The sequence below is a fragment of the Syngnathoides biaculeatus genome, chromosome 14, assembly GCF_019802595.1.
Source record: "Syngnathoides biaculeatus isolate LvHL_M chromosome 14, ASM1980259v1, whole genome shotgun sequence".
In the NCBI taxonomy this organism is placed as follows: Eukaryota; Metazoa; Chordata; class Actinopteri; order Syngnathiformes; family Syngnathidae; genus Syngnathoides; species Syngnathoides biaculeatus.
Genome location: NC_084653.1, coordinates 7,859,297 through 7,882,879, shown reverse-complemented (window position 1 = coordinate 7,882,879; position 23,583 = coordinate 7,859,297). Strand labels below are relative to the sequence as shown.

At 44.8% G+C, this 23,583-nt stretch overlaps 1 protein-coding gene across 1 annotated transcript; it reads right to left on the bottom strand.

The window, feature by feature from the left end:
• Window positions 1–630: 630 nt before the first annotated feature.
• On the bottom strand, window positions 631–22,827 carry LOC133512651 (thrombospondin-type laminin G domain and EAR repeat-containing protein-like). The gene is made up of 16 exons (XM_061842468.1): window positions 22,726–22,827; window positions 13,642–13,817; window positions 13,490–13,554; window positions 13,227–13,388; window positions 11,734–11,966; window positions 10,671–10,761; window positions 10,445–10,598; window positions 8,532–8,663; window positions 7,952–8,069; window positions 7,769–7,883; window positions 7,159–7,339; window positions 7,031–7,083; window positions 6,656–6,832; window positions 4,058–4,239; window positions 2,636–2,737; window positions 631–2,204 (listed from the first exon to the last, which is right to left on the bottom strand). The coding sequence occupies exons 2-16, from the start codon at window positions 13,724–13,726 to the stop codon at window positions 2,051–2,053; spliced, it is 2,004 nt and encodes a 667-aa protein (XP_061698452.1). The 5' UTR covers window positions 13,727–13,817; window positions 22,726–22,827; the 3' UTR covers window positions 631–2,050.
• Window positions 22,828–23,583: the final 756 nt, after the last annotated feature.

Sequence of the window (23,583 nt, the reverse complement as noted above, 5' to 3'; positions counted from 1 at the left end):
GTTTTGCTCTTATCATTTGTAATAATATTAACTGGGTATTTCTTTTTGAATTTGAATAAAGTCAAATTTATTGCAAATAGGTGCAGCTTCCACACTTGAAAAAGACTGAGTCAGTAATGTATGATTTCATCTGGATTTTACTCAATGACCAAAAAAGATTTTCAAATTCTCATTTCGTTTTAATATGGTTTTACTGAAGGAATAAATCAACCTTTTGACAATCCTAAAGAATAAAAATATAATAAAGAGATGCTAGTGTTGCCAAAGAAGTGACTAGCATTACAAAGTAAAGGCCACAGATAATATAAGAAATGGAGAAACTACTGGAGAATTACGCAGTCATATCGTGGTGGGTGACTTGGGCTCCCTCTCGGGGTCGTCCGATAACCTTGTACCGAAACCAAACATTTTACCGATACACATTTAAATTGCTTTAAGTTTATGCATTTTTTATTGTTTTAATGTGTGGTGCATATTTTTACATAACTAGGAATTAAAATAGGAGTTTACTATACGGGTTAACCTCATTTACATTATTTCTTATGGGAAGATGTTTTGGAAGTTGAACAACTCGGACATTGAACAATTCACAAGAAGGAATTATGTTCAAATTCCAAGGTCCGACTGTTTCGGGGGATCCCATTCCTCAGCCTCAATGGTAAGGTCTGCTAAGGGGTTCTTGAGTGGTCAGTTAGGAAGTCGAATCTCAGATTCAGGAGGAACAGTGTGGGTTTCATCCTGGCCATGGAACAGTGGACCAGCTCTACACCCTCTGCAGGGTCCTTGAGTGTGCATGGGAATTCCCCCAAGTAGTCTACATTTTATGAACATTGAGCAGGTGTTCAACCATGTCCTTTGGGGTTGGTGGTGCGGCTGAATGGGGTACCGGACCCCCTAAAACAGGCAGTTTGGTTGCTGTATGACCGGTATCGGAGTTTGGTCCCCACTCCCGGCAGTAAGTTGGTTTGATTTCCAGTGAGAGTTGGATTCGGCCAAGGCTGCTGTTTGTCCTCAATTCTGTTCATTATCTTTTTGAGCAGAATATCAAAGGGCAACCAAGGGGTTTGTATCGCTTGCTGACATCAGTATTACATCCTTGCTTTTTGCAGTTGATGTGGTTCTAATGACTTCATGAAGCCACATTCTTCACCTTTCACTGGAATGGTTTGGAGCCAAGTGTCAGTTGGCCAAGATGAGAATCAGCCCCTCCTAACCTGAGAGTATGGACTTTAGTTGAAAAAGGGTGGCATCCACCCTGGGTTGGGGAAGAGATCCTGCCTCAATTGGAGAAGTTCAAGTATCTCAGGGTCTTGTCAGGGAAGAATGGACTGTGAGATAGACAGTCGGATCGGTGCAGTGTCTGCTGTAATGCGAACTCTATATAGCTCTGCCGTGGAGAAGGAGCTGAGCCGAAAGACAAAGGTTTCACTGGACGAAGTAGGCACGGAGAGGAAAGTGGGCTATCCCTGCTTAAGCTGCTGGCCCCTGACCTAACTTCTGATAGTTAAGAAGAAAAAAAAAATGGATCGATGAATGGATACTCTTTCCATTTTGTTTTTATGTATAACAAAGACAGAGGCTGTTCTTTTCCTTTTTAGCCCAAAATTGGGTCTTTTTTAAAATATATCTTGTTTGGTCAGTTTTAATTAGTTTTTTTAAATATTACGATTTTGTTGTTATTTCGACTGTAATTAATTTCTAAAAAAACTATTGGTTGTGATTTGTAAAACGATCCCTCAAAGGAGACCAGTCCCAGATGTGGGCCACCAGGGCCATTTTCTTGTAATGATTATGAGATAAATTTAATTAGATAAATGTTTTGGAGTCATACTGAGTGTACATTTGAATAAAAATGGAATTGAAAATAGAATCATACACGAAAACCAACCAATTGCTCTCAACTCAAAATGATTTGAGCACTTTGAAGACAAAGAATACAACTGTGCTTAGTCAGTCAGTATGATGCAAAACATATATTCTCTGTTTCCTTTCCTGCCGTATTCCCATACTTTCCTGTATATTCCCACGGAAAGTTTGCAGGCTTGCAACCCTAGTAGAGCCTGAGTTTGAAGATCTTGCTTATTCTGGAGGTGGCGCTGGAGTACACCAGGAAGTTGCCTTCCTCTGTGCTAAAGTGTTCCCAGTCTCTGCAGCCCAATGTAGGAAGTCTGTGGACCGCAACAAAGCCCTCCGCGCCCTGCCACCTGAAACACCCAACCACATCACGAAGTCCATCATGATTGCCACCCATCAACAATGCCAAGATTTTCAAGAACGTCAATATCATCAAGACCAACACTGCACAATTTGGACACCAAGCTGATCACTAAATTAGGTATTCAAGTCAGGTTTAGAATTTCAAACCAGGGTAAGAATCATTAAATTAGGGTTAAGTGAATTAAAGTAGGGTTTCAATTTAGTTAGAGTTTTTAACTGCGGCTTGAATCCAGGATTCAGATTTCAAATTAGGGTTATAAAAAAGGTTAGGGTTTCAAATTACGGGATCAAGAGAGGATTATGATGCCCAGCCTGGGGTAGGATTTCAAACCAGGGTCAGGGTTAGGCATCAGCATTAGATGGGGGCTTATAGACAAGGTTAAACTTTTAAATGAAGGTTTTCAGGGATGCCACTGACCTGTACACCACGCTCTTTACAGAGTATGAGCTCCCATCATGAGAATTTGCGACCACCAACAATTTTTCCTCACCCAATGTGAAGAACTCCCAGTCGAGTGCACTGAACAACATCAAGAAGACGGCAAGCACCACCTTATACAGTATGTAAGTCACTCTTCATAACACTTTATTCCTAAATATTTATTTCAGTCATCATTTAAACAGCTATCCTAAAATTTAAAATTAACATTATTCTAATACTCAAATGGTTTTACAAAAAAAAGGAGATATTCAAATAAACTATTATTTATATATATATGTAATTATATATATTTATATAATTATTTAAAATGGAATGAATTATCCATCCATCCATTTTCTTCGACACTTATCCTCACGAGGGTCGTGGGGAGTATTTTCTGTGGCATTTCAAATTCAAATCCTGGTGGTACTCAGCTGTCAACGTGCAGGAGGCGGGGTACACCCTGAACTGGTTGCCAGGCAATTGCAGGGCACGTCGAGACAAACATCCACACTGGCGGGTCTGGGATTGAACCCGGGACCGCAGAACTGTGAGGCCAACGCTTTACCAGCTGATCCACCGTGCTGCAGGAATGAATTACGAATACGCTATATGCACAGTGGAGCATCTGGTCAGATCACTGGCCTCATAGGGGAGGACCAAGTTGTGTCGAGTTTGCATGTTCTCCCAGTCCCTGTGTGCGTTTTCTCCGGGCACTCCAGTTTCCTCCCACATCCCAAAAACATGCATTGATTGGACACTTTAAATTGCCCCTAGGTGTGATTGTGAGTGCGATTGTTGTCGGTCTCCATGTGCCCTGAGATTGGCTGGCAACCAATTCAAGGTGTACCCTGCCTCCTGCCCGAAGATAACTGGGATTGACTCTGGCACTCCTGCGACCCTTGTAAGGATTACCTGCTGGGAAAATGGATGGATGGATGGATGGATGAATTATGAATACAATACTATAATAAAAATGATTTTGCAAATGAGAACATTAGTCAAATATGCAATTTTTTTTCAAATATATCGTTAAAAGACTTTTTTTTGGCCATCTTTGGCACTTTTGATGTGCTGAATCCAAATGTCACACTATTTTTGCTCAATCAGGTCAACGTTTAGACCTATGACCACACTTTTGTTTACATGTACAGGTATTTTCACTTTTAGAGATTCAAATAAATGGAGGTCCATGCTCTCAATTTTGAAGAATGATGAGGTAACATTTAATTTACAGGTACTTTTATCAATATCTACTATTCAGTTTGCAGTCAGCAAGGTTAGAAACATTTGATTACTCAAGTGTGAACAACTTAATAAAAAAATAAAATGAAAACCTAACCTGAACAAGAGAAACAAAAATCCCCTACGTCATGCTGATGCTCACTTTGAAACACACACACACACACATACACATACCTGTGGGTAAGGATGTCCTGGAAGTGTTCAAAGGTCCAGCTGATGGTGCTGAGCTCATAGATGGTTGAGTTGATGGTGTAGTGACTTGAACCTAGCCACAACGACAAATCTTGACTGTTGGCCACTGCCAAGAAGAAGCGTCCGTCCAGCTCAAAAGGCTCCCAGTCTGTCGCGCCCAGCGTCTGCCGAGAACATACACTAGATCTAACCAAGGTCCAACCATTTCCCACCAGCTCTGACCAGGTCCAAAGTTTTTGAAAGGTTAAGATTTATACGGTACTTTTCTATGGGAATCCAGAACAATAATAATGTTTGATAAAGTTTGGTTGTGATATTCTTTAAGGGCTAGAACACTGACCAAAATGACGCAGAAGGTCCAAAAGACTAATGAGAATGTTTGGAATGTTCAGAACAATAACCAGTACGTACTGTAATGTCCTAGGCCCTCACCGAGATATTATGGATCGGTGAACACATTAACTCAGATGTTTTTGAAGATCTGAAGGACTGACCAGATTGTTCTGTACAGTCTGGAAGACTAACCAGAATGTTTTGGAAGATTTGGAACACTCACCAGAATGCTCTTAAATAACACTAACCAGTAAGTTGTTAAAGTGCACAAAATGGGATGTAAAGGGGAGTCCAGTACACTAACCGGGATATTATGGAAGGCCAGGGACACTGACTGCGATGTGATTGAACCTTGTGAACGTTAACCAGAATTTTCTGGAACGTCTGGAACACCCTCTCCTTGGATTGGCAGACTGGGGTGGTGGTGCCCCTTTTAAGAACGGGGGGACGGTGTGTTCCAACTAAAGGGGAATTACACGCCTCAGCCTCCTTGGTAAGGTCTTTTCAGTGGTGCTGAACGGAAGGGTGCTTGGACAAGTCAAATCGCAGATTCAGGAAGAACAGTGTGGTTTTCGTCCTGGTCATGGAACAGTGGATTATCTCATCCTCTGGAGAGTCCTCGAGGGTGAATGGGGGTTCGCCCAACCAGTCTACATGTTTTGTGGACTTGGAGAAAGTGTTTGAGCGTGTCGCTCAGGGAGTTCTGTCGGCTGTGCTTCGGGAGTATAGGGCAGTGATTCCCAAACAGTGTGCCGGGGTACATTAGTGTGCCATGAGCGTTCTTCAGGTGTGCTGTGGGAAGTTATCCACTTTTATGTAATGGCTAAAAAAACATTGATTTCCAAGAAATAATCTATCTTTATTCATCTTTTTATGCCAGTGAGGCACAATGACAGACAGAACAAAAAATCCTCTTCTATTAGATGGCAGGAAGTACATACAGTAATTAATCTATCCATTTTTGGTGACATTTACTTTTGTTGGTGTGCCGTGGGATTTTTCAATTGTAAAATATGTGCCTTGGCTCTATAATGGTTGGGAATCACCGGTATAGGGTACCAAACGCTCTGATAAGGTTTGTTTGGTCCCTATATGACCGGTGGCAGAGTTTGGTCTGGATTGCCAGAAGTAAATTGGACTAATTTCCGTGGATGGATAGGACTCCGCTAAGACTGCCCTTTGTCATCGATTCTGTTCCTAACATTTTTGGACAGAATTTCTATCTGCAGTCGAGACGTAGAGGGGGTCATCAGTATTCCATCTCTACTTTTTGCAGATGATGTAATTCTTTTGGCTTCATCAAGCCGTGATCTCTAACTCTTATTGCAGAGGTTCTCAGCTTAGTGTATAGAGGCTGGAATGAGAATCAGCACCTCTAAATCTGAGACCATGGTCCTCAGTCAGAAAAGGATGGAGTGTGCTCTCTGTGTCAGAGATGAGATCCTGCCCCAAGTGGAGGAGTTCAGATATCGTGGGGTCTTGTTCACGAAGGAGGGAAAAATGGAACAAGATCAACAGGTGGATTGGTGGCACATCTGCAGTAATGGGGAGTTTTTAATCAGTCCATTGTGTGATGGAGATGAATGGCGAAACCCCTATTTATTTTTTTATCTACGTTCCTACCCTCACTTGTGGTCATGAGCTGGTGGTGAGGACCAAAAGATTAAGAAGAACAAGAACAAGCAGCTGAAATGAATTTCCTCTGCAGGGTGTCTGGGCTCTCCCTTACAAAAAGAGTGAGATGTTTTTCCATCAAGGTGGATTTCAGAGTAGAACTGCTGCTCCTCTGCACTGAGAGCAGCCACATGAGGTGGCTCGGGCATCTGTTTAGGATGCCTCCTGGATGTCTCCCTGCTGAGGTGTTAAAGGCATGTCCCTCTGGGAGGAGACCCTGGGACGCCCCAGGACACACTGGAGAGACTATGTCTCTTGGCTTGCTTGGGAACACCTTTCGATCCCCTTGGAAGACCAGGAGGTAGTGGCTGTAGAGAGGGAAGTATGGGCTTCCTTGCTAAAGTTACTGTCCCCATGACCCAACCTCGAATAAGCAGAAGAAAATGGTTGGATGGTCAGGAACACCAACTAGAATGTTTGGGAAGGTCTTGGACACTAACTGGAATGTTTCAGAGTGCAAGCCGGCACGTTCTAGAGTGTCCAGTCCACTAAATTGTATTTCAGAAGAGTCCAGAATGCTAATCAGGATGTTCTAGAAGATCAACACTATCCAGGATGTTCTGGATGACAAACCGGAATTTTCTGGAAGGTCCGGAAACATCCGTTCATCCAGATGTAAATGGTTGAGCTGATGTTGGTGGTCCTGCCGTCAAAGGTGTTGGCCACCACTAGGAAATGGTATGATCCCATGGAGAAGAACTCCCAGTCGTATGCCCCCGACGTGGACAGAGTCTGGTTCACCTCAAAGAGCTGTCGTGAATAAATACAAATATGCTTTCAAACCCAAGGTTACGATCATTACATCAAGATTTCAGGTCAGGGTTAGGATTTCAAATTGGTGGTATCAAAGTTTCAAATAAGGGTTTTACGAGTCCAGATATATTTTTAGATGTCTATCAAGCCTGATATAAGGAAGAAAAAAAAAAACAAAAAACAAAGAACACCTACCTTAGACTTTGGGTTCCACTTGTAGATCACGCTGTCGATGTTGTGATTGTATGCTGAACACACCAATGACATGTTTCCATGTCGCATTCAATATTTTGCCAATAAATGCTTCTTTTGTCATTTTCTACCTCGTCTGTGATTGGCTACCACCAGGAAGCTGTGGTTGTACATGTTGAACGCTTCCCAGTCCAGGGCAGCGTATGTCTCCAGGCTTTGATGGCGCACGAAATGCAGCCTGTGACCGTTCCACCGGTAGATAACGGACAGCTCTTGGTCTGCCTCCCTGGAGTTGGCCACCACCAGGAAACTCTGACCGAGGACAACCGATCAAACCAATCCAGTCACATGACTTCCCCCTAGTCATATTTAAGGTACCAATTCTTGCAACTAAAACTTTGGAAAGACTCCACCGGCCTCTGACTTCATACTGTATATTTGGTACCTAGTACATCATAGGCTTGAAAACCAAACTAAAAGTATTCTATCCATAAATGTGAGATATCATCATCAGCCAATCAGAGCCCAAGAGAATGACATCCTATGAGACAATCTAAATATTCATTTATTTCCTACACATAAACATTTTTACCAGTATTTGACTGTCAACTGCTGTCTATATAGTTTGTAAATGTTTTGATGGGAGTGCAGGTAGGTGAAGGGTTAGGGTTAGGGTGGAACTGCAACATAGTGGGTTGACTTTATCCAGTAGCAAGTGAAGGTTAAGAGATTTCAGCTCACCTGACCGTCGATAGTGAAATGTTTCCAAGCGCGAGCTTCGTGAGTGCTGATGTTCTGGTAAAGTCTGAAAGAGCCCTTAGTCCACCTGTAGATCCCCGAGCCAGGCTGAGAGTCCCTGTAAGACACCAACAGCCAAAAATGTCAGCCACATGGTGTGGAGCGTGGCCAGAAAAGCCTTGTCACCTGTTGGCAGCAGCTAGGAAGAGGCCAACAGACGGGATGGAGAAGACTTCCACATCAAAGGTTTCTGAGGCTGTGTACAAGTCCTGGAAGTCTTCCACATAGTCCAAACGCTCGTTATCTGTAAACACACCTGCTATATTCATCCATCCATCTATATCTATTCATTATCCAAGCTGCTTACCCTTACAAGGGTCACAGGAAAGCTAGCTTTGGGTGAAAGGTGGACTACAACCTGAACTGATCACCAGTCAGTTGCAGGGCAGATATTGACACCTTCACTGAGCAGGAATCGATCGCACGTTGCCCGCACCAAAGACAGGCATGTGTACTACTACACAATCAGTGACTCTTCTGCTATATTCAATTAAATTTGATTGAAAAACATTTAATAATCTCAAACCATGCACCGACTAAGGGGATTTACCATAGACATTCAAGTTATTTTAAATCTCTAAATAACTGTGATTTTATCCCATAGAGTAGAAATACAGAGAAACGCAACAATACTCACAGGCATTCATAGTCTCTCTATTAAACAATATTATTGATTCCCCACACAGGGTTGTGTCAGAGCACTCACTGCCCCAAAGAGATTTCCACATGACACCATCACACACCGACATCCTCTTCCGAGAAATGTCGAACCAGAGCTGACCGTTTTTTGAGCGGGAACACTGAGGGCGTCTCCCTGACGTCACCCTGGCCTCTGCCTCTGGAACGAAACACAGCGACATTATTTATCCTTCTCTCTGTCTGTCTCTGTCTGTCTGGCCATCCATTCATCACCGAGACACCCTTTTAGGGACTTGCAAATGCCCCCCTACTACTATTGATGTGGGTGGATGACAACACCATCCTCTTGAGGAAGATAGAGATCCTCACAAATCACTCATAGAGGCCAGCAAAACTGACTTCTTATAGCCTAGGTCTTCTTGAATTTGACAACACTCATCTTGTTTATGGCCAAGAATGATGGTTTGAGAGTGGTTTAGATCTCAGAGAGTGAAATCTTTGTCTATTTTCTTGCCATGCTGCAAGCTTTCATTATTCCGATTAAATCTTCTTAGGAACCTGGAGTATCGTTTTAGGAAAAAAAAACTGCAAGACCAAATCAGGTCACAGTACTCTTCAACACCAAGGCCCCACCTGGTTGAGAATTGCCACTGAAAGACTCAATTGTTAACACACCAGTGTTAGCCTCTTTAACAGCGTCATGTACTGCTTGGAGCCTTAACGAATCACCTGTATTATCTGTGGACCAGAACCCCAAAGAACAGCTTCTAATTCATCACTGCTCTATGCATCGACCTTGTGATTGCGACATCAATCCTGCAGCATTCGACGAATATACACAGTCCAATGGCTGCAGTGCCTGTATGTAACAATGGTACATTTGCCTTTTTATGCACAAGAAAAAGAAGCATGGTAACAGACTACATTAAACACGTCCAGGCACTACTGCATTGCCAATAGTGCAGTCTTTCTATAGTCAGCAGAGAGAGCTTCTACTTGCGAAATTAAAATGTAATTCTTCTTCACTTTGGTCAGAGAAGGTTCTTGCCACTTCTTCAGATAAATAAAGAATAATTTGCTCAAATTAAGTCCAATAAGCCACTACATACCTCTTTATAAAATTAAAAATATGACATGAAATGACTCCCCTTGTCCAAAAATTGAAAAATGATGTAATCTTGTAGAATTTATAATCCAGTACAAATAAATAGTAAGGAATATAAAAAAAAGTGTGGTTTTCATAATGGTCCAAATTTGCCCCAAAAGAACCAAAAGGTCTAATTTAATGTATATGGTAAATTATTAAAAAGGATATTGAAAGAGCTGAATTGCAAAATGACCAAATCAGAGAAATATCACCAATCTTGGGAATTTTTATTACATTTGGATTAAAACAACTCAAATTGTTGGGGGGGTAAGCATGGGCGCAATGAGGTGGACACAAAAGGCCAGGCAGCACAGAGCTCACAATGGTAATGTCATAATCGATGCTTTTGTTAATCAGATTATATTTATATTTAGTTTTGTTTCATGTCTTTTTTTTCTATTGTTCAATGCTCATTTGGACATACTGCGCGTGATGTTTAGGTTTTCAATTGTTCTGATCGCCCCAGTAACTTCTGTCAGCCAATCAGATCCCTCCACCCAGTTGTGTCTTGTCCAGGTGTGCCTCATTGTCTGGTTCTGTCAATTAGTTTGTGTTGGTGAATTGTTGTCATCCATATTTCCTGTGTCCCGTAATTTTAGTTTCCCTGTTGTTTATAGTGGTGAGTCTTTGTTTTCTTGTTTGTTAATTTGTTACTTTGAACCTTGATATTTGGACATTAATTTAGTGTATAGTGTTTCCAAATGCCTTTTTGTTTTTTAAATGCTTTTTTTTTTTTTTTTAACTACCACATTCCTGCTAGCTCCTTGCTCCCCTGTGTGTTTTTTTGCCTTCAACACCACAAAAACCTTCAGTTGTAACAGTTAAATACCCACCGTACGGGTAAAGTGGACTGAGACTTCCAGGCCCGAGGGGAACAGACACGAGAACCTGAGGTACAAGCAGCTGGGCCAATTGAGGCTCCGAGCTGGGACACAGTCTGGTAGTGGCATCCGAACCGGGAACAAGGACTAGTTGACGTATTAAACCCTGAAATCAGAGGCTCGTGAAATTCCACCACTGTTGTTTTGGTCCAGAAATTCGGAACCAGCAGAGACTTACGGAAAAATTGTGGGTTGTCCTTTTCCGAGTGCCGATGTAGAACCTGGACCATCTGGTGCTCAAGGCGGCCGGAAAGGAGTGCACCTGTATTCTGGGAGAGCGCATGTTCATTAAAAAGGCGCCAGTCCTGTTCTCTCCAAATTTGCTCCGTTTAGCTCACGCACTGTATCTTTCAGATGTGTGTATTATGCAGGGACTCTTGACCTCTGGGCCAAACATTTCCTTTACAAAGCCGTTGCAAATTTCATGGTGTCCCATCAGGGGTTGCCACAGTCCATCACCCCTTTATATACAATACACTCTATATGTGAGTGAGTTAGTGCGTTTGTTAGTTAGTGATTGTCATGGGCAGGCACCTTGGTGATCCGATCCCCGGCTCCAGAAGCTGACTGAAGTCACAAGGAAAAAAATCTAATCAAACAGATTTTAAAAAAGGAATAAGCTAACTTTTCCAAGCGAAAAGTCACATTTTCAGTCCCCCAAAAAACAATTTTTACCCCCCAAAAAAATGCATTTTTTTTTTAAACATTTGCAATCTAATCACGAAACATTTTAACAAATAACAATTTCACGACTACATTGAAACATCCATCCATTTTCTGAGCCACTTATTCTCACAAGGGTCGCGGGGTGCCGGAGCCTATCATAGCTATTTTTTTTGGCCTGATGCTAGGTGCACCCTGAACTGGTTGCCAACCAATTGCTGGGCACATAGAGACAAACAACCATTCACACTCACAATCATAGCTAAGAGTAATTTATAGTCTCCAATTAATGCATGTCTTTGAGATGTACGAGGAAACCAGGGTGCCCGGAGAAAATCCATACAGGCACAGGGAGAGAGAACATGCAAACTCCACATGGCAGTGAGATTTGAAACCCGGTCCTCAGAACACTGAGGCTAACATTCGAACCATTCATGCCACCTACATTAAAACATAGTTACTTAAAATTTAACAGTGGAAAAGCTTGTGAAATGAGCGTGAAAAGTGGACTTGAGATGGTGTGTGCACTGACAAGTGAGAATTCCAGACGAGAATCAGGGGTACACTTGAAGACTCACCGCTCAAGTTTCAGTCCACAATCCACAGTCAGCGCAGCATCCACTCCGCTGACTGCCAGCACCATTGTGTGCCAGTGGTTATCATCCAAGACGACCTCTGTGAAGCTCAGCCGCAACCGACCCCTTGTGCCGGGAGGATCGACCAACAGATGGACACCCTTGTGTGACAAACGCAAGCCCAGCAACAGCGAGTCCGCTTCGTCATCCACCACAGACAATATGTATTCATGTTTCTGCAAGCAGAGGGAAGCTTTAGTCTTGAACTCAAAAGTTAAGGGTTAATACTTTGTAACTGTTCTTCTGTACTTTACAGTACTGTAAAAAGGGTTTTAGTAACAAAAACATGATTGCAAATATTTAGTCCATATAACAGTAGGAATCGTGTCACTTCATGCACATGATACGCCTTCGTGGGCCACAAAAATGTTGGAGTGGGGCAGATTTGGCCCCTGAGCCTTGGGTTTGACACCTCTGCTTTAGATGTTCACAAAAGAATTACTGAAATAAATGCTATGCATTATGTTACACTTGATAATACATTTTTAAATACACACACTATACACTGGAACTTTGAAAAAAAGGATTCTGGTAGGATATCCATCCATCCATCAATTTTCTTTGCTGCTTATCCTCACAAGGGTCATGGGGAGTGCTGGAGCCTATGTCAACGGGCAGGAGGCGGGGTACACCCTGAACCGGTTGCCAGCCAATCGCAGGGCACATTGAGATATACAACAGTCACACTCACAATCACACCTAAGGGCAATTTAGAGTGTCCAATTAATGTTGCATGTTTTTGGAATGTGGGAGGAAACCGGAGTACCTGGAAAAAACCCACACAGACACGAGGAGAACATGCAAACTCCACACAGGCAGGTCCAGGATTAAACCCGGGACCTTTAGAACTGTGAGGCCAACGCTTTCCCAGCGTATCCACCGTGGTGGCTCTGGTAGGACAGATATTGGATAAAAAAGACTGTCAAGACTGAACAATGTGTCCAAAAATGGTCTGTTAGTTCCAGAATTTGGCACTGTTGTTAACTGGCACTGTGACTGTACTGAGCACCATAAATCTATACTGCATGTGTGTATATGGCCTCAAAAGTGCTTCAGTGTTGGCACTTGGCTTTAGATGCCATACAAGAAGGCCAGGAGTTGGACTTAGCTGTCAGAGGCGCTTGCCGAAGGGGCATTTTGTAGGAAGTAGGAGCTTGTCCTTGCCCTTGTTTAACTTGCAGTATATAAAAAATGTTTGGATTAAGGTAATTTGTTTTGTTTTTTTTGATAATAAAATGATTTCTATATTCTGGGACTTTTTAGTGAAGTATATATTCCGCTATATTTAAGTTTCGATACAGTATAGAGATTTGTGGGTAGGGCACAAATCATTGGTTCGGAATGCAGCCTACCACATAGACTGGAGTAGATGAGAATAGTGAGAGCTGTGACTCGAGTCGAATACAACTACAGCGGACTGTTTGGATGGGCATCACCTGTTGTCTCAGCCTGGGCATCTTAAATGTGATGACCAATGAGAATTCAGCTGGGAAGAAGTCACAGTTGATGAAGATTTGATTGGCAGCAAAACTCAGCAATATTGACGTGGCGTCACCCAGTCGGACACCTCTGGAACCCCCGGACTGTACCATCTGTACCTGAACAGTCAAATTATTGCTCATGAAACTGTCCTACAAACCAGGATTGGTGTCGTAAAAATTTAAATTTCAAGCCAGGTTTATAGACATCATTTTCATACCTGTGGCAATGAAGTTTGTCCAGGCTGGGGCAGAATTCTGGCCAACAGGTCAAGAGGCTCCAGGTCTGATGGAGTGATCATTTCAGTGAACCAATCTGATTCCATAAACATTGTAATTACATGTAACATGAAAGTTAGGGGTCAAAAGGTACCTGTGCAGGGTCTCCAGTCATGACTTGGGACTCTGGCGGCAACCAGTACCCCTGTGATGAGCAAGTTTAACCAGCATGTCAACATGGCAGCCAGTTGTCTTCAAGCACACTTTAGTGGGATGGTTGTCCAACACCGGGCTCACGGGGCACATCAGGTCAGAACCATCAGGACGCCTCTGAGAAAAGTACAGTATGAGTCTTGTTGAGTCTCCCTATTTTGTTTTTTGTTTGGCAGGAGACTGCACAGTTAAAATTTCAGAACTGAAGAAGGGGGTCTCCATTTCTGTAAATGTTGTTATTTGAAACTCTAGTCTAAACTTTGAAACTCTAATATTAGTTTAGAACCCTAACTTAATAATCCTGACATGGTTTGAAACCAAAAATCTGGGTTGAAAACCCGATTTAGATAACATAACCCTACCGGAGAATCCACTGAGTAATTGATTGTTCCAGTGGAGATGGTACAGTCCAGGGGTCTTTGACTAAACAACCCCAGAGCAACCTTAATGAGTTTTTCTGCCCATTGAAATTTAACCAACTGTGACTTTTTGCTGCTTAGTTCTCAAAAGGGAGTATCTGGAGTACTTTAGTATGAGGAGAAGATGCAAACTCCAGACAGGAAGGCCAGTATCTCGATACTAGTTCATCACCTTTGAACTGTAATGTGGATGTGCTTACCAGTCAGCCATCGTGCTGCACAGATTGAAGTCATTCATTCAGTCATTAATTTATTTTCTGTACCACTTATTCTCATTAGGGTTGCAGGCATGCTGAAGTGTTGCAATTGTACTTCCAAGCTCTTCCATAGTTAGAGGGAAAATACTTGACGCCATCTCTTTCTTTATATAAATTTACTTATGGCATAGACTCATCAGCGAACAGAGTAACATCAGTATTTTCGGTATCACAATACATCGCATAATACAACAGAACAAACAGAAATGTGCCCTTACAGCTTATTGGTGTTAGTGGATCACGTGACTACCACTAGACAACTAGTTTCAAAATAAAATCCATCAAACAAAATAGGAGAACATAATTCAACACCCCCAATTGTTCTCATCCCCATAAAACTATATGCTCAATTTCCAAAGAATCATGTTTTGAACTAAAGTATTTTTGGTTTTGCAACAGACTTCGTCAACATATCTGCCACCATTTCTTCTGATGAACAAAAAACATTTATTTTCCCTTCATTGAGCATGTCTCTTATAAAGTGGTATTTCACATCAGTGTGTCCATTCACTGGCTTTTTGCACAGTGCTGTAGCACCCTGGTTGTCTCCATGAATCCTAGTACAACTGCACATTTTGTTATCCATGCCATTTATCAACTGAGTAAGATAAATGCTTTCTCGAGTAGTCAAAGCAAATGCAATGTATTCTGGCTCACAAGTTGAAGAGCAACCGTTGGTTGCTTCTTTGACGTCCATGAGATTGCAGGACCCTGTTTGTCAAACTGAAGCAGTACCCTGTGGTGCTTGATCAATCTTCAACTGAAGATGCCCAATCAGAGTCGCTGAAGGTCATTAACTTTAAATATTCCTCATTTTTCTTGAAACACAGCTCATAGCCACTTGTGCCTTTCAAGTACCTCAAAACAAGTTTTCTGCTTTTGGTTTCGCCAGAGTTTGTGACAGTTTGCTTACTATCCAGCTAATGTCTGGCCTAGCACAGGTTATGGCATAAATCAAACTGCCAACAAATTCACGATACTCTTAGTGATTCACAACCTCATTTGTATCTCTCTCATTAGTTTTTTTTGGTTTTAGTTCACATGGCGTGTAGTGTGGTTTACAATTTGACATTCCAAACCTTTCAAGCATTTTTAAGATGTACTTAGACTCATTTTGATTTGTTCACTGTCTTGTTCAAACTCAATTCCGAAGAAGTATATTTCTCTTAAATCCTTCATATTGAATCTGGACTTCATTGTGTCTTTGAATTTGTTTAGGATGTCATTGTTGCTTGCTGAAATTATTAGATCATCTACCCAAATGATGACAAAGATCACATAATCTTCAAACTGTTTGCAATATACACGGTGGTCAGATAGATTTCTTACAAAGTTATCTGTTACCAAGTGATCATGTAGAAGCTGATACCAATTTCTCCCGGATTGTTTTAAGCCATAAAGAGATCTATTTAATTTGTACACCAGCTTCTCTCCTGCCTGGATCTCTACAGGTTGGCCAGACAGAGGGATAGAGATGGGAAGGATGTGCAGCAGGTAAGGGTGATTCAGGATAGAGATGGAAATGTGTTGACTGGTGCCAGTAGTGTGCTAAATAGATGGAGAAAATACTTCGAGAAGTTGTTGAATGAAGAAAATGAGAAAAAAGAGTAGAAGAGGCAAGTGTGAAGGACCAAGAAGTTGCAACGATTAGTAAGGGGGAAGTTAGAAAGGCACTACAAAGGATGAAAAATTGAAAGGCAGTTGGTCCTGATGACATATCAGTGGGGGTATGGAAGCAATTTGGAGAGATGGCTGTGGATTTTCTGACCAACTTATTCAACAGAATACTAGCGAAAAGATGCCTGACGAATGGAGGAAAAGTGTACTAGTTCCAACTTTTAAGAACAAAGGGAATGTTCAGAGCTCTGGGAATTATAGAGAAATAAAGTTGATGAGCCACACAATGAATTTATGGGAAAGAGTAGTGGAGGCTAGACTCAGGACAGAAGTATCTGCGAGCAACAGTTTGGTTTCATGCCTAGAAAGAGTACCACAGATGCATTATTCGCCTTGAGGGTGCCAGTGGAAAGTATAGAGAAGGTCAGAAGGAACTACATTGAGTCTTTGTGGATCGAGAGAAAGCCTATGACAGAGTACCAAGAGAGGAACTGTGGTACTGCATGCGTAAGTCTGATGTGGCAGAGAAATAGGATAGAATAGTACAGGACATATATGATGGCAGCAGAACAATGGTGAGGTGTGCTGTTGGTGTGTCACAAGAATTTAAGGTGGAGGTGGGACTGCATCAGGGATCAGCTCGGAGCCCCTTCCTCTTTGCAGTAGTAATGGATAGGCTGACAGACGAGGTTAGACTGGATTCCCCTTGGACCATGATGTGCGCAGATGATATTGTGATATGCAGTGAAAGCAGGGAGCATGCAGAGGAACAATTAGAATGGTGGAGACACGCACTGGAAAGGAGAGGAATGAAGATTGGCCGAAGTAAAACAGAATATATGTGCGTGAATGAGAAAAGTGGAGGGGGAAGAGTGAGGCTACAGGGAGAAGAGATAGCGAGGGTGGACGACTTCAAATATTTAGATGATGTACAGATTAGAGACTGTGGCACTGAAGAAACAACAGGAAGCAGAACTTGAGGTCGCAGAAATGAAGATGTTGAGGTTTTCGCTCGGAGTGAGCTGGTTGGATAGGATTAGAAATGAGCTCATTAGAGGGACAGCCAAAGTTGGATGTTTTGGAGATAAGATTTCAGAGAGCAGACTTCGATGGTTTGGACATGTTCAGAGGCGAGAGAGTGAGTATATTGGTCGAAGGGTGCTGAGTATGGAGCTGCCAGGTAAAAGAGTGAGAGTAAGACCAAAGAAAAGTTTTATGGATGTGGTGAGGGAAGACATGAGGGTAGTTGGGGTTAGAGGGGAAGATGCAGGAGATAGGCTACGATGGAAAAAGAAGACACGCTGTGGCAACCCTTAACGGGACAAGCCGAAAGGAAAAGAAGACTTCTCTCTTGTCTCAGATGTCATTTCAAAACCTTCTGGTTGCTCTAAGAAAATCTCCTCCTCTATAGGTGCATGTAAATATGCTGTTTTAACATCCATTTGGTGGACGATGAGCTCATTTTGTATGTGTCAGCATCAATGCTCGTACTGATGTAATTGCTGTCGGGGAACAAATTTCGTGATAATTGATACCCTCTGTTTGAACATAACCTTTAGCTACATATCTAGCTTTAAAGATTTTACCCCCTTCAGTGCATTCTTTGGTGGCATATACCCATTTGCTCCAACTGCCTTGCGACATTCAGGTAAATGAGTCAAATCAAATGTTTCATTTTCTTTAACTGAATGGAGTTCTTCCCTCATAGCATTTTCCCATCTGGACGCCTCAGGTGATGATCGGGGTTCACAGTACGTTTGGGGGACTCCACACACAGATCTCAAGCAATAATCAATATTTGTGTTAGTTACATCATTGTCTTTAAGGTCTGTTAGATATTCATAAACATTAGGTATTTTGGAGTTTTTCTCTCCCTTCTTGAGCAGTTATGTTTCTGACCATCTTTAGATTCTATTTCTGCGCTGTTTTTGTTTTCACCACATACATTTTCTGTCGTTTCGTCATGTAGTTGCACAACTTTACTGACACTTTCTTCATTTTTATTTAGGGGTTGGTGCTCTGTCCTTTCCTCATGATTACAGTTTCTGCCTCTTTTTACTTTGAATTTCTGAATCATTGTCTTCATCTGTTTGTGCCTGTTGTTCAGCACAGTTCTTTTTGATAAATTTTACCAATCTGTGTTTTGACACTTTCCCTGTTTGTGGATTATACAACAGCAAAGCGGGGCTGTTTCTGCTATACCCGACAAATATTCCTTTTCTACATCTGTTGTCTAAATTCCTTTGGTCATGTTTGTATGCATAGCACTCTGACCCAAACACCCACATTTTGGAGAGGTCTGGTTTTCTTCCTGACATCAGAAAATATGGGGTATTTTTGGTCTCGTTATTAAAACATCTGTCAATATGAGCTGCATTTTGAACGGCATAAGGACATAGTACCTTTGGTAATCCCTTTTCGAGAAGCAAGCACCTTCCCATCTCAAAAGTGTTTTCCACTGTCTTTCAACAGTTCCATTTGATGGGGAGAATGTGTCTTGTGCCTTTTTTCTCAATAGTGACTGGAAGGTATTACCTGTATATTCTCTGCCGTTATCAGACCTAATGCATTTCACATTCCCAAATGGCACACTGTCTGCAAAAAAAATATTCTGTTGCTAATGTAGCATAATTCTTATTTTTAAGGAAATAACACAAGTTAGACTTACTTTGTCTCTGTGCATGATATCATTTACAGAGTCATCAACACGTTGTTGTTGGATATTTGGTGTTCTTATGTAGTATAGTCTCTCGTGTTCCTTGATGCAGAATACAGTTCCATCTTTGGTTATAAATTCATTTTGTCCATCTTGAAAGATTACTTTTGCTCTGTCAGGCGTAGCTGCTTTCACAGAGACTATAGAGCTTGTGCACGTAATGTCACCATTTTCACGGCGCCATATTTGCGGTCAAACTGAGCCACTCAACATTGTGGGAGACATTGAACCGGAGGAGAATATTTACAATACCTGAGAGCTGTTGTGCTGTTGGTTGTCACAACAGACGAGACAGATATTCAAAGAGATCATTCTATAGCATACCAGCTGAAAAGACCAGAAAAGATCGATGGATTTCGGCAATTAAACGTGACGGCTGGTGCCCAACCAAATACACACACCTGCAGGGATCACTTCATTTTAGGTAGGAATTATTCTTAATCTCAAATTACAAAGTATTTTTAATGACAAGTTGACTCATTTGAGAACAATGTGTATTTAAAAAAAAACCACCTGTCGGAGAGGTGTGTGGGTTTGGAGGTGTGTGTGCGTGTGGCCGCAATACCGTGTACAGAGCAGCCGACTCCCCCGTCCTCTTTTTTTTTTTTCACAATTATAGTTAATGAATGCAGTTTTTGTAAAAACCAGGGGTCACTTATCCAAATATTGGTATTTATATATAGGCTATCTGAAAAGATCAATGGATTTCGGCACAGGTTAACGTGTAGCCAAATACGCTTCTGTGTTCACGAGCCGTCAACCCGTCATCTTTTTTTTTCCAATCACAGTTAATGAATGCAAGTTTGTGTAAAACCAGAGGTCATTTATTTAAATATTGGTATTGGTAACATTTGTATTTTGAGAAAATCTGAGTGGCTCCATCACTATGTGGGATTTATTCTCAATTGAGAACTGATCCAGCAACAAAGTATTTGTATACGTCCAGACTTTTATATGCTTTCAAACTTTTCAGTGTAAATCTCGAAAATTTACTCACCAGATACATATGTAGATCCAGTTGTCCAAGACAAGCAGAAGCGAATTAACATTCAACTCTCTTATCGGCAAAAACATCGACTTCTGCATTAAATATGGGTTTGTAGCGCCGGAGAAAAGGAGTCGGAGGCGGAGTGTCGGACACAGGAACAGAACTTGCTTTATTGTTCGATATCAAAACACTACTCGCATAAAGGCGGGAACTCTGTTAACCTTTACTCCGGAAGCGCAACAACAAAAACAGTCCGTGCTGAACCCCGCACCCCAACTCGAGGTCCCGTGGGTGAATTATGTAAACACCACACAAGCCCCGCCAGAATTCACCCATAGTCAAAATCCTTGTGCCGTGGAGGGATGATGACCCGACCCCGGCGGGTGTGCACTGTAGGGGCCGAGGGGGGCGGAGCCGCACTGTCTATTGTGTCACGGGACAAGGGCTCAGGCAGGGTCAAGGGCATCCCGGCAGGCGCAGGGGCACAGGGCAAAGGGGGACGACCCCGGCGCAGGAGGGGGGGCCAACCCCAAAGGCTGGGCAATGTCCAGGTGCCCGGGTTTGACCCTGTCCACGGAAACAGTCTCGGGTCTGCCGCCAATGTCCACGAGCAGGCTCTTATCCCCGTGCTCCAGGACCCTGAACGGCCCGTCGTATGGGGGGCGGAGAGGTCCACGGTGGGCGTCATGACGAACAAACACAAAATCCGCAGAGCGCAGGTGAAGGGGTAGCCGGGCAGCTGGGGTGCCATGTTGCGATGTAGGAACCGGCGCGAACCCTTTTGCGGCCTCCAGCAGGGAGGACCGTTGCCTGTCTGCGGACCAGGGCGCTGTGGCGTCCGGGATGAATTTGCCGGGGACCCGCAGTGGCTGGCCGTAGACGAGTTCGGCGGATGAGGACAACAGGTCCTCCTTGGGGGCGCACCTGAGGCCGAGCATGACCCACGGGAGCTTATCCAACCAGTTGTCAACCGTCAAGCCGGCACGCAGGGCTGCTTTCATGGAGCGGTGGAACCGCTCGCAAAGAACATTCGCCTGGGGGTGATAGGCGGTAGTGCGGTGCAGCTTGACCCCCAAACTCTCAGCGACTGCGTTCCAGAGTTCAGAGGTAAACTGAGGGCCACGATCTGAGGAAAGGTCGCACGGTGTCCCGAAGCGTGCAACCCACGTGCCGATGAACGCCCGGGCCACGTCTGACGACGTTGTCGAGGAGAGGGGAACGGCTTCGGGCCAGCGGGTCGTCCTGTCCACCTTGGTGAGCAAGTAGGTGAGGCAGGAATTGGACCTACCAAGTCGACGTTGACGTGGTCAAACCTCCTCTCAGGGACAGCGAAGGGCTCCAAGGGGGCTTTTGTGTGGCGATGCACCTTAGCCCGCTGAAAGGCCACGCACGAGTCGACCCAGGCCTGCACATCTTTCTTGAGACCGCGCCACACGAACTTCTGGGCCACAAGCCTCACGGACGGTTTCCTTCCGGGGTGGGAGAAGTTGTGGACCGCCTCGAAAACAGCTCTTCGCCAGTTTGCAGGGACCAGCGGCTGAGGCTGGTGAGCCGAGAGGTCGCACAGCCACCTGACGCCCGACTCACCAACCGCGACTTCCTCCAGGCGCAAACCCGTGTCAGAAGTCTTGAGGCACCCCGTGGTCCGAGGCCTGGTCTGCGCTCATGCGGGAGTAGTCGAGACCCAGATGCACAGTGCCGACGACCGCCCTGGAGAGGCAGTCCGCGACCACATTGGATTTGCCGGCGATGTGTTGGATGTCCGTAGTGTACTCAGAGATGAACGACAGTTGGCGTTGCTGGCTGGCGGACCACGGCTCGGCCACCTGGGACATGGCGAAAGTGAGGGGTTTATGGTCCACATATGCCGTGAACTCACGGCCTTCCAATAGGGAGCGGAAGTGGCGGATCGCCAGCCAGAGGCCGAGGAGGTCTCTATCGAACGTGCTGTATTTGTGCTCCCTGGGGACCAGCTGACGGCAGGCGCCGCCGACCCACTGTTCGAATACGGCTCCAACAGCATAGTCCGATGCATCGGTAGTGAGAGTGACAGGGGCCCCGTGGGTCGGGTGGGCCAGCATAGCGGCACGACTCAGCGCGGCCTTCGTAGCCTCGAAGGCTTCCATCCTCTCGGCCGTCCATTCAACGTCCCGGTTGGGGGCCTTGTCTTTAAGAGCCTCATAGAGCGGGCGCATGATGTGGGCCGCCCGGCGGATGAACCGCTGGTCGAAAGTCACCATCCCCAGGAACTCCCGGAGGCCCCGAGCCGAGCGAGGTCGGGGAAAAGTGGAGACGGCCTCCACCTTTGCCGGAAGGGGGGCGGCGCCGTTCTTGTCTATGAGGTGCCCGAGGAACTGGATAGAGAGCACCCCGAAAAAACACTTCGCAGGGTTGACGATCAGGCGATGGTGCTCAAGTCTTGCGAAGAGGTCGCGGAGGTGCATCAGATGTTCATCCTCCGAGGAGCTGGCGACGAGGATGTCATCCAAATAGACGAACACAAATGGCAAGTCCCTGAGCACAGAATCCATTAAACGCTGGAAAGATTGTGCCGCGTTTTTAAGACCAAACGGCCTCCTCAGAAACTCGAACTGTCCAAACGGAGTGATTACAGCTGTCTTGGGAACGTCTGAGGGGTGCACAGGAACCTGGTGATACCCACGCACCAGGTCGACCTTGGAGAACAAGATTTTGCCTGCCAGGTGGGCTGAGAAGTCCTGAATGTGTGGAACAGGGTAGCGGTCGGGCGTAGTGGCGTCGTTAAGGCGGCGGTAGTCACCACACGGTCGCCACCCGCCACTCGGTTTAGGGACAATGTGTCGTGGCGAGGCCCACGGGCTATCCGAGCGGCGGACGATGCCCAGACACTCCATGTTGGCAAACTCGGACTTAGCGACTGCTCGCTTCTCGGGGTCAAGCCGTCGGGCCCTCGCGTGAATCGGGGGGCCCTTGGTCTCAATGTGGTGCTCGACCCCATGTTTAGTCGTGGCAGAGGAGAAAGTGGGCCGTGTAAAGCCAGGGAACTCACCAAGGAGGAGTTGGTACTTGGTGCCGTCTGAGAGCGAACTGGAGAGACCACCATAAGTCGCCTCATTGCGGACGCAGGCGACCGTGGAAAACGTCAGTGCATCCACCAGACAGCCCCTCTTAACATCCACCAGCAGCGCATGGGCACAAAAAAAATCAGCGCCAAGGAGAGGGAATGAGACATCCGCAGTGACAAAGTCCCATGTGAAGCGCTGACTCCCGAAACACAAGTCCACAGTCCTGATGCCATAAGAGCGGATAGGGGAGCCATTAGCGGACAGTAGGGGTGGCCCATGAGTCCCGCCAGCGGCGTCCTCCGCAGTGGCCGTCAGGACGCTCCTCTGGGCGCCGGTGTCGCAAAGGAATTTGCGCCCAGAAAGGTTGTCCTTGACGAACAGCAGCCGGCTCTTCGCGCCCACGCTCACGGCCGCTGCGAAGCGTGGGCTTTGGCGCTTCCCGACGCGTCGTAGTTGCAAGGGGCGCGGCACCTCTTCGCTTTCGCACCGAAACGGGCATGGAAGTAGCACAAGCCTGTGCCAGCACGGCCGTCGGTGGCGATGGGGCCCCTGCTGGATGCCGCCCCCATGTCCGGAGGCGAGTAACTGCGCGTCGCAGCCAGTGTCTCAGGGGAGAAGCGCTGGGTTGCCAGGAAGAAACGGTCGGCCTCCTCGGCCAGGGCCCGGGGCTCAGTGACAGTACTGTTCGCGAGCGGCGTCTGAACATGCGGTGGCATATGCCTGAGAAATAGTTCCATGAAAATGAAATTGGGCTCTTCCGTGCCCAGCAGGTTTAGCGTCATTTCCATGAGTTCGGAAGGTTTGCTGACCCCCAGTCCATTAATAGCCAACAGACGTCGGCC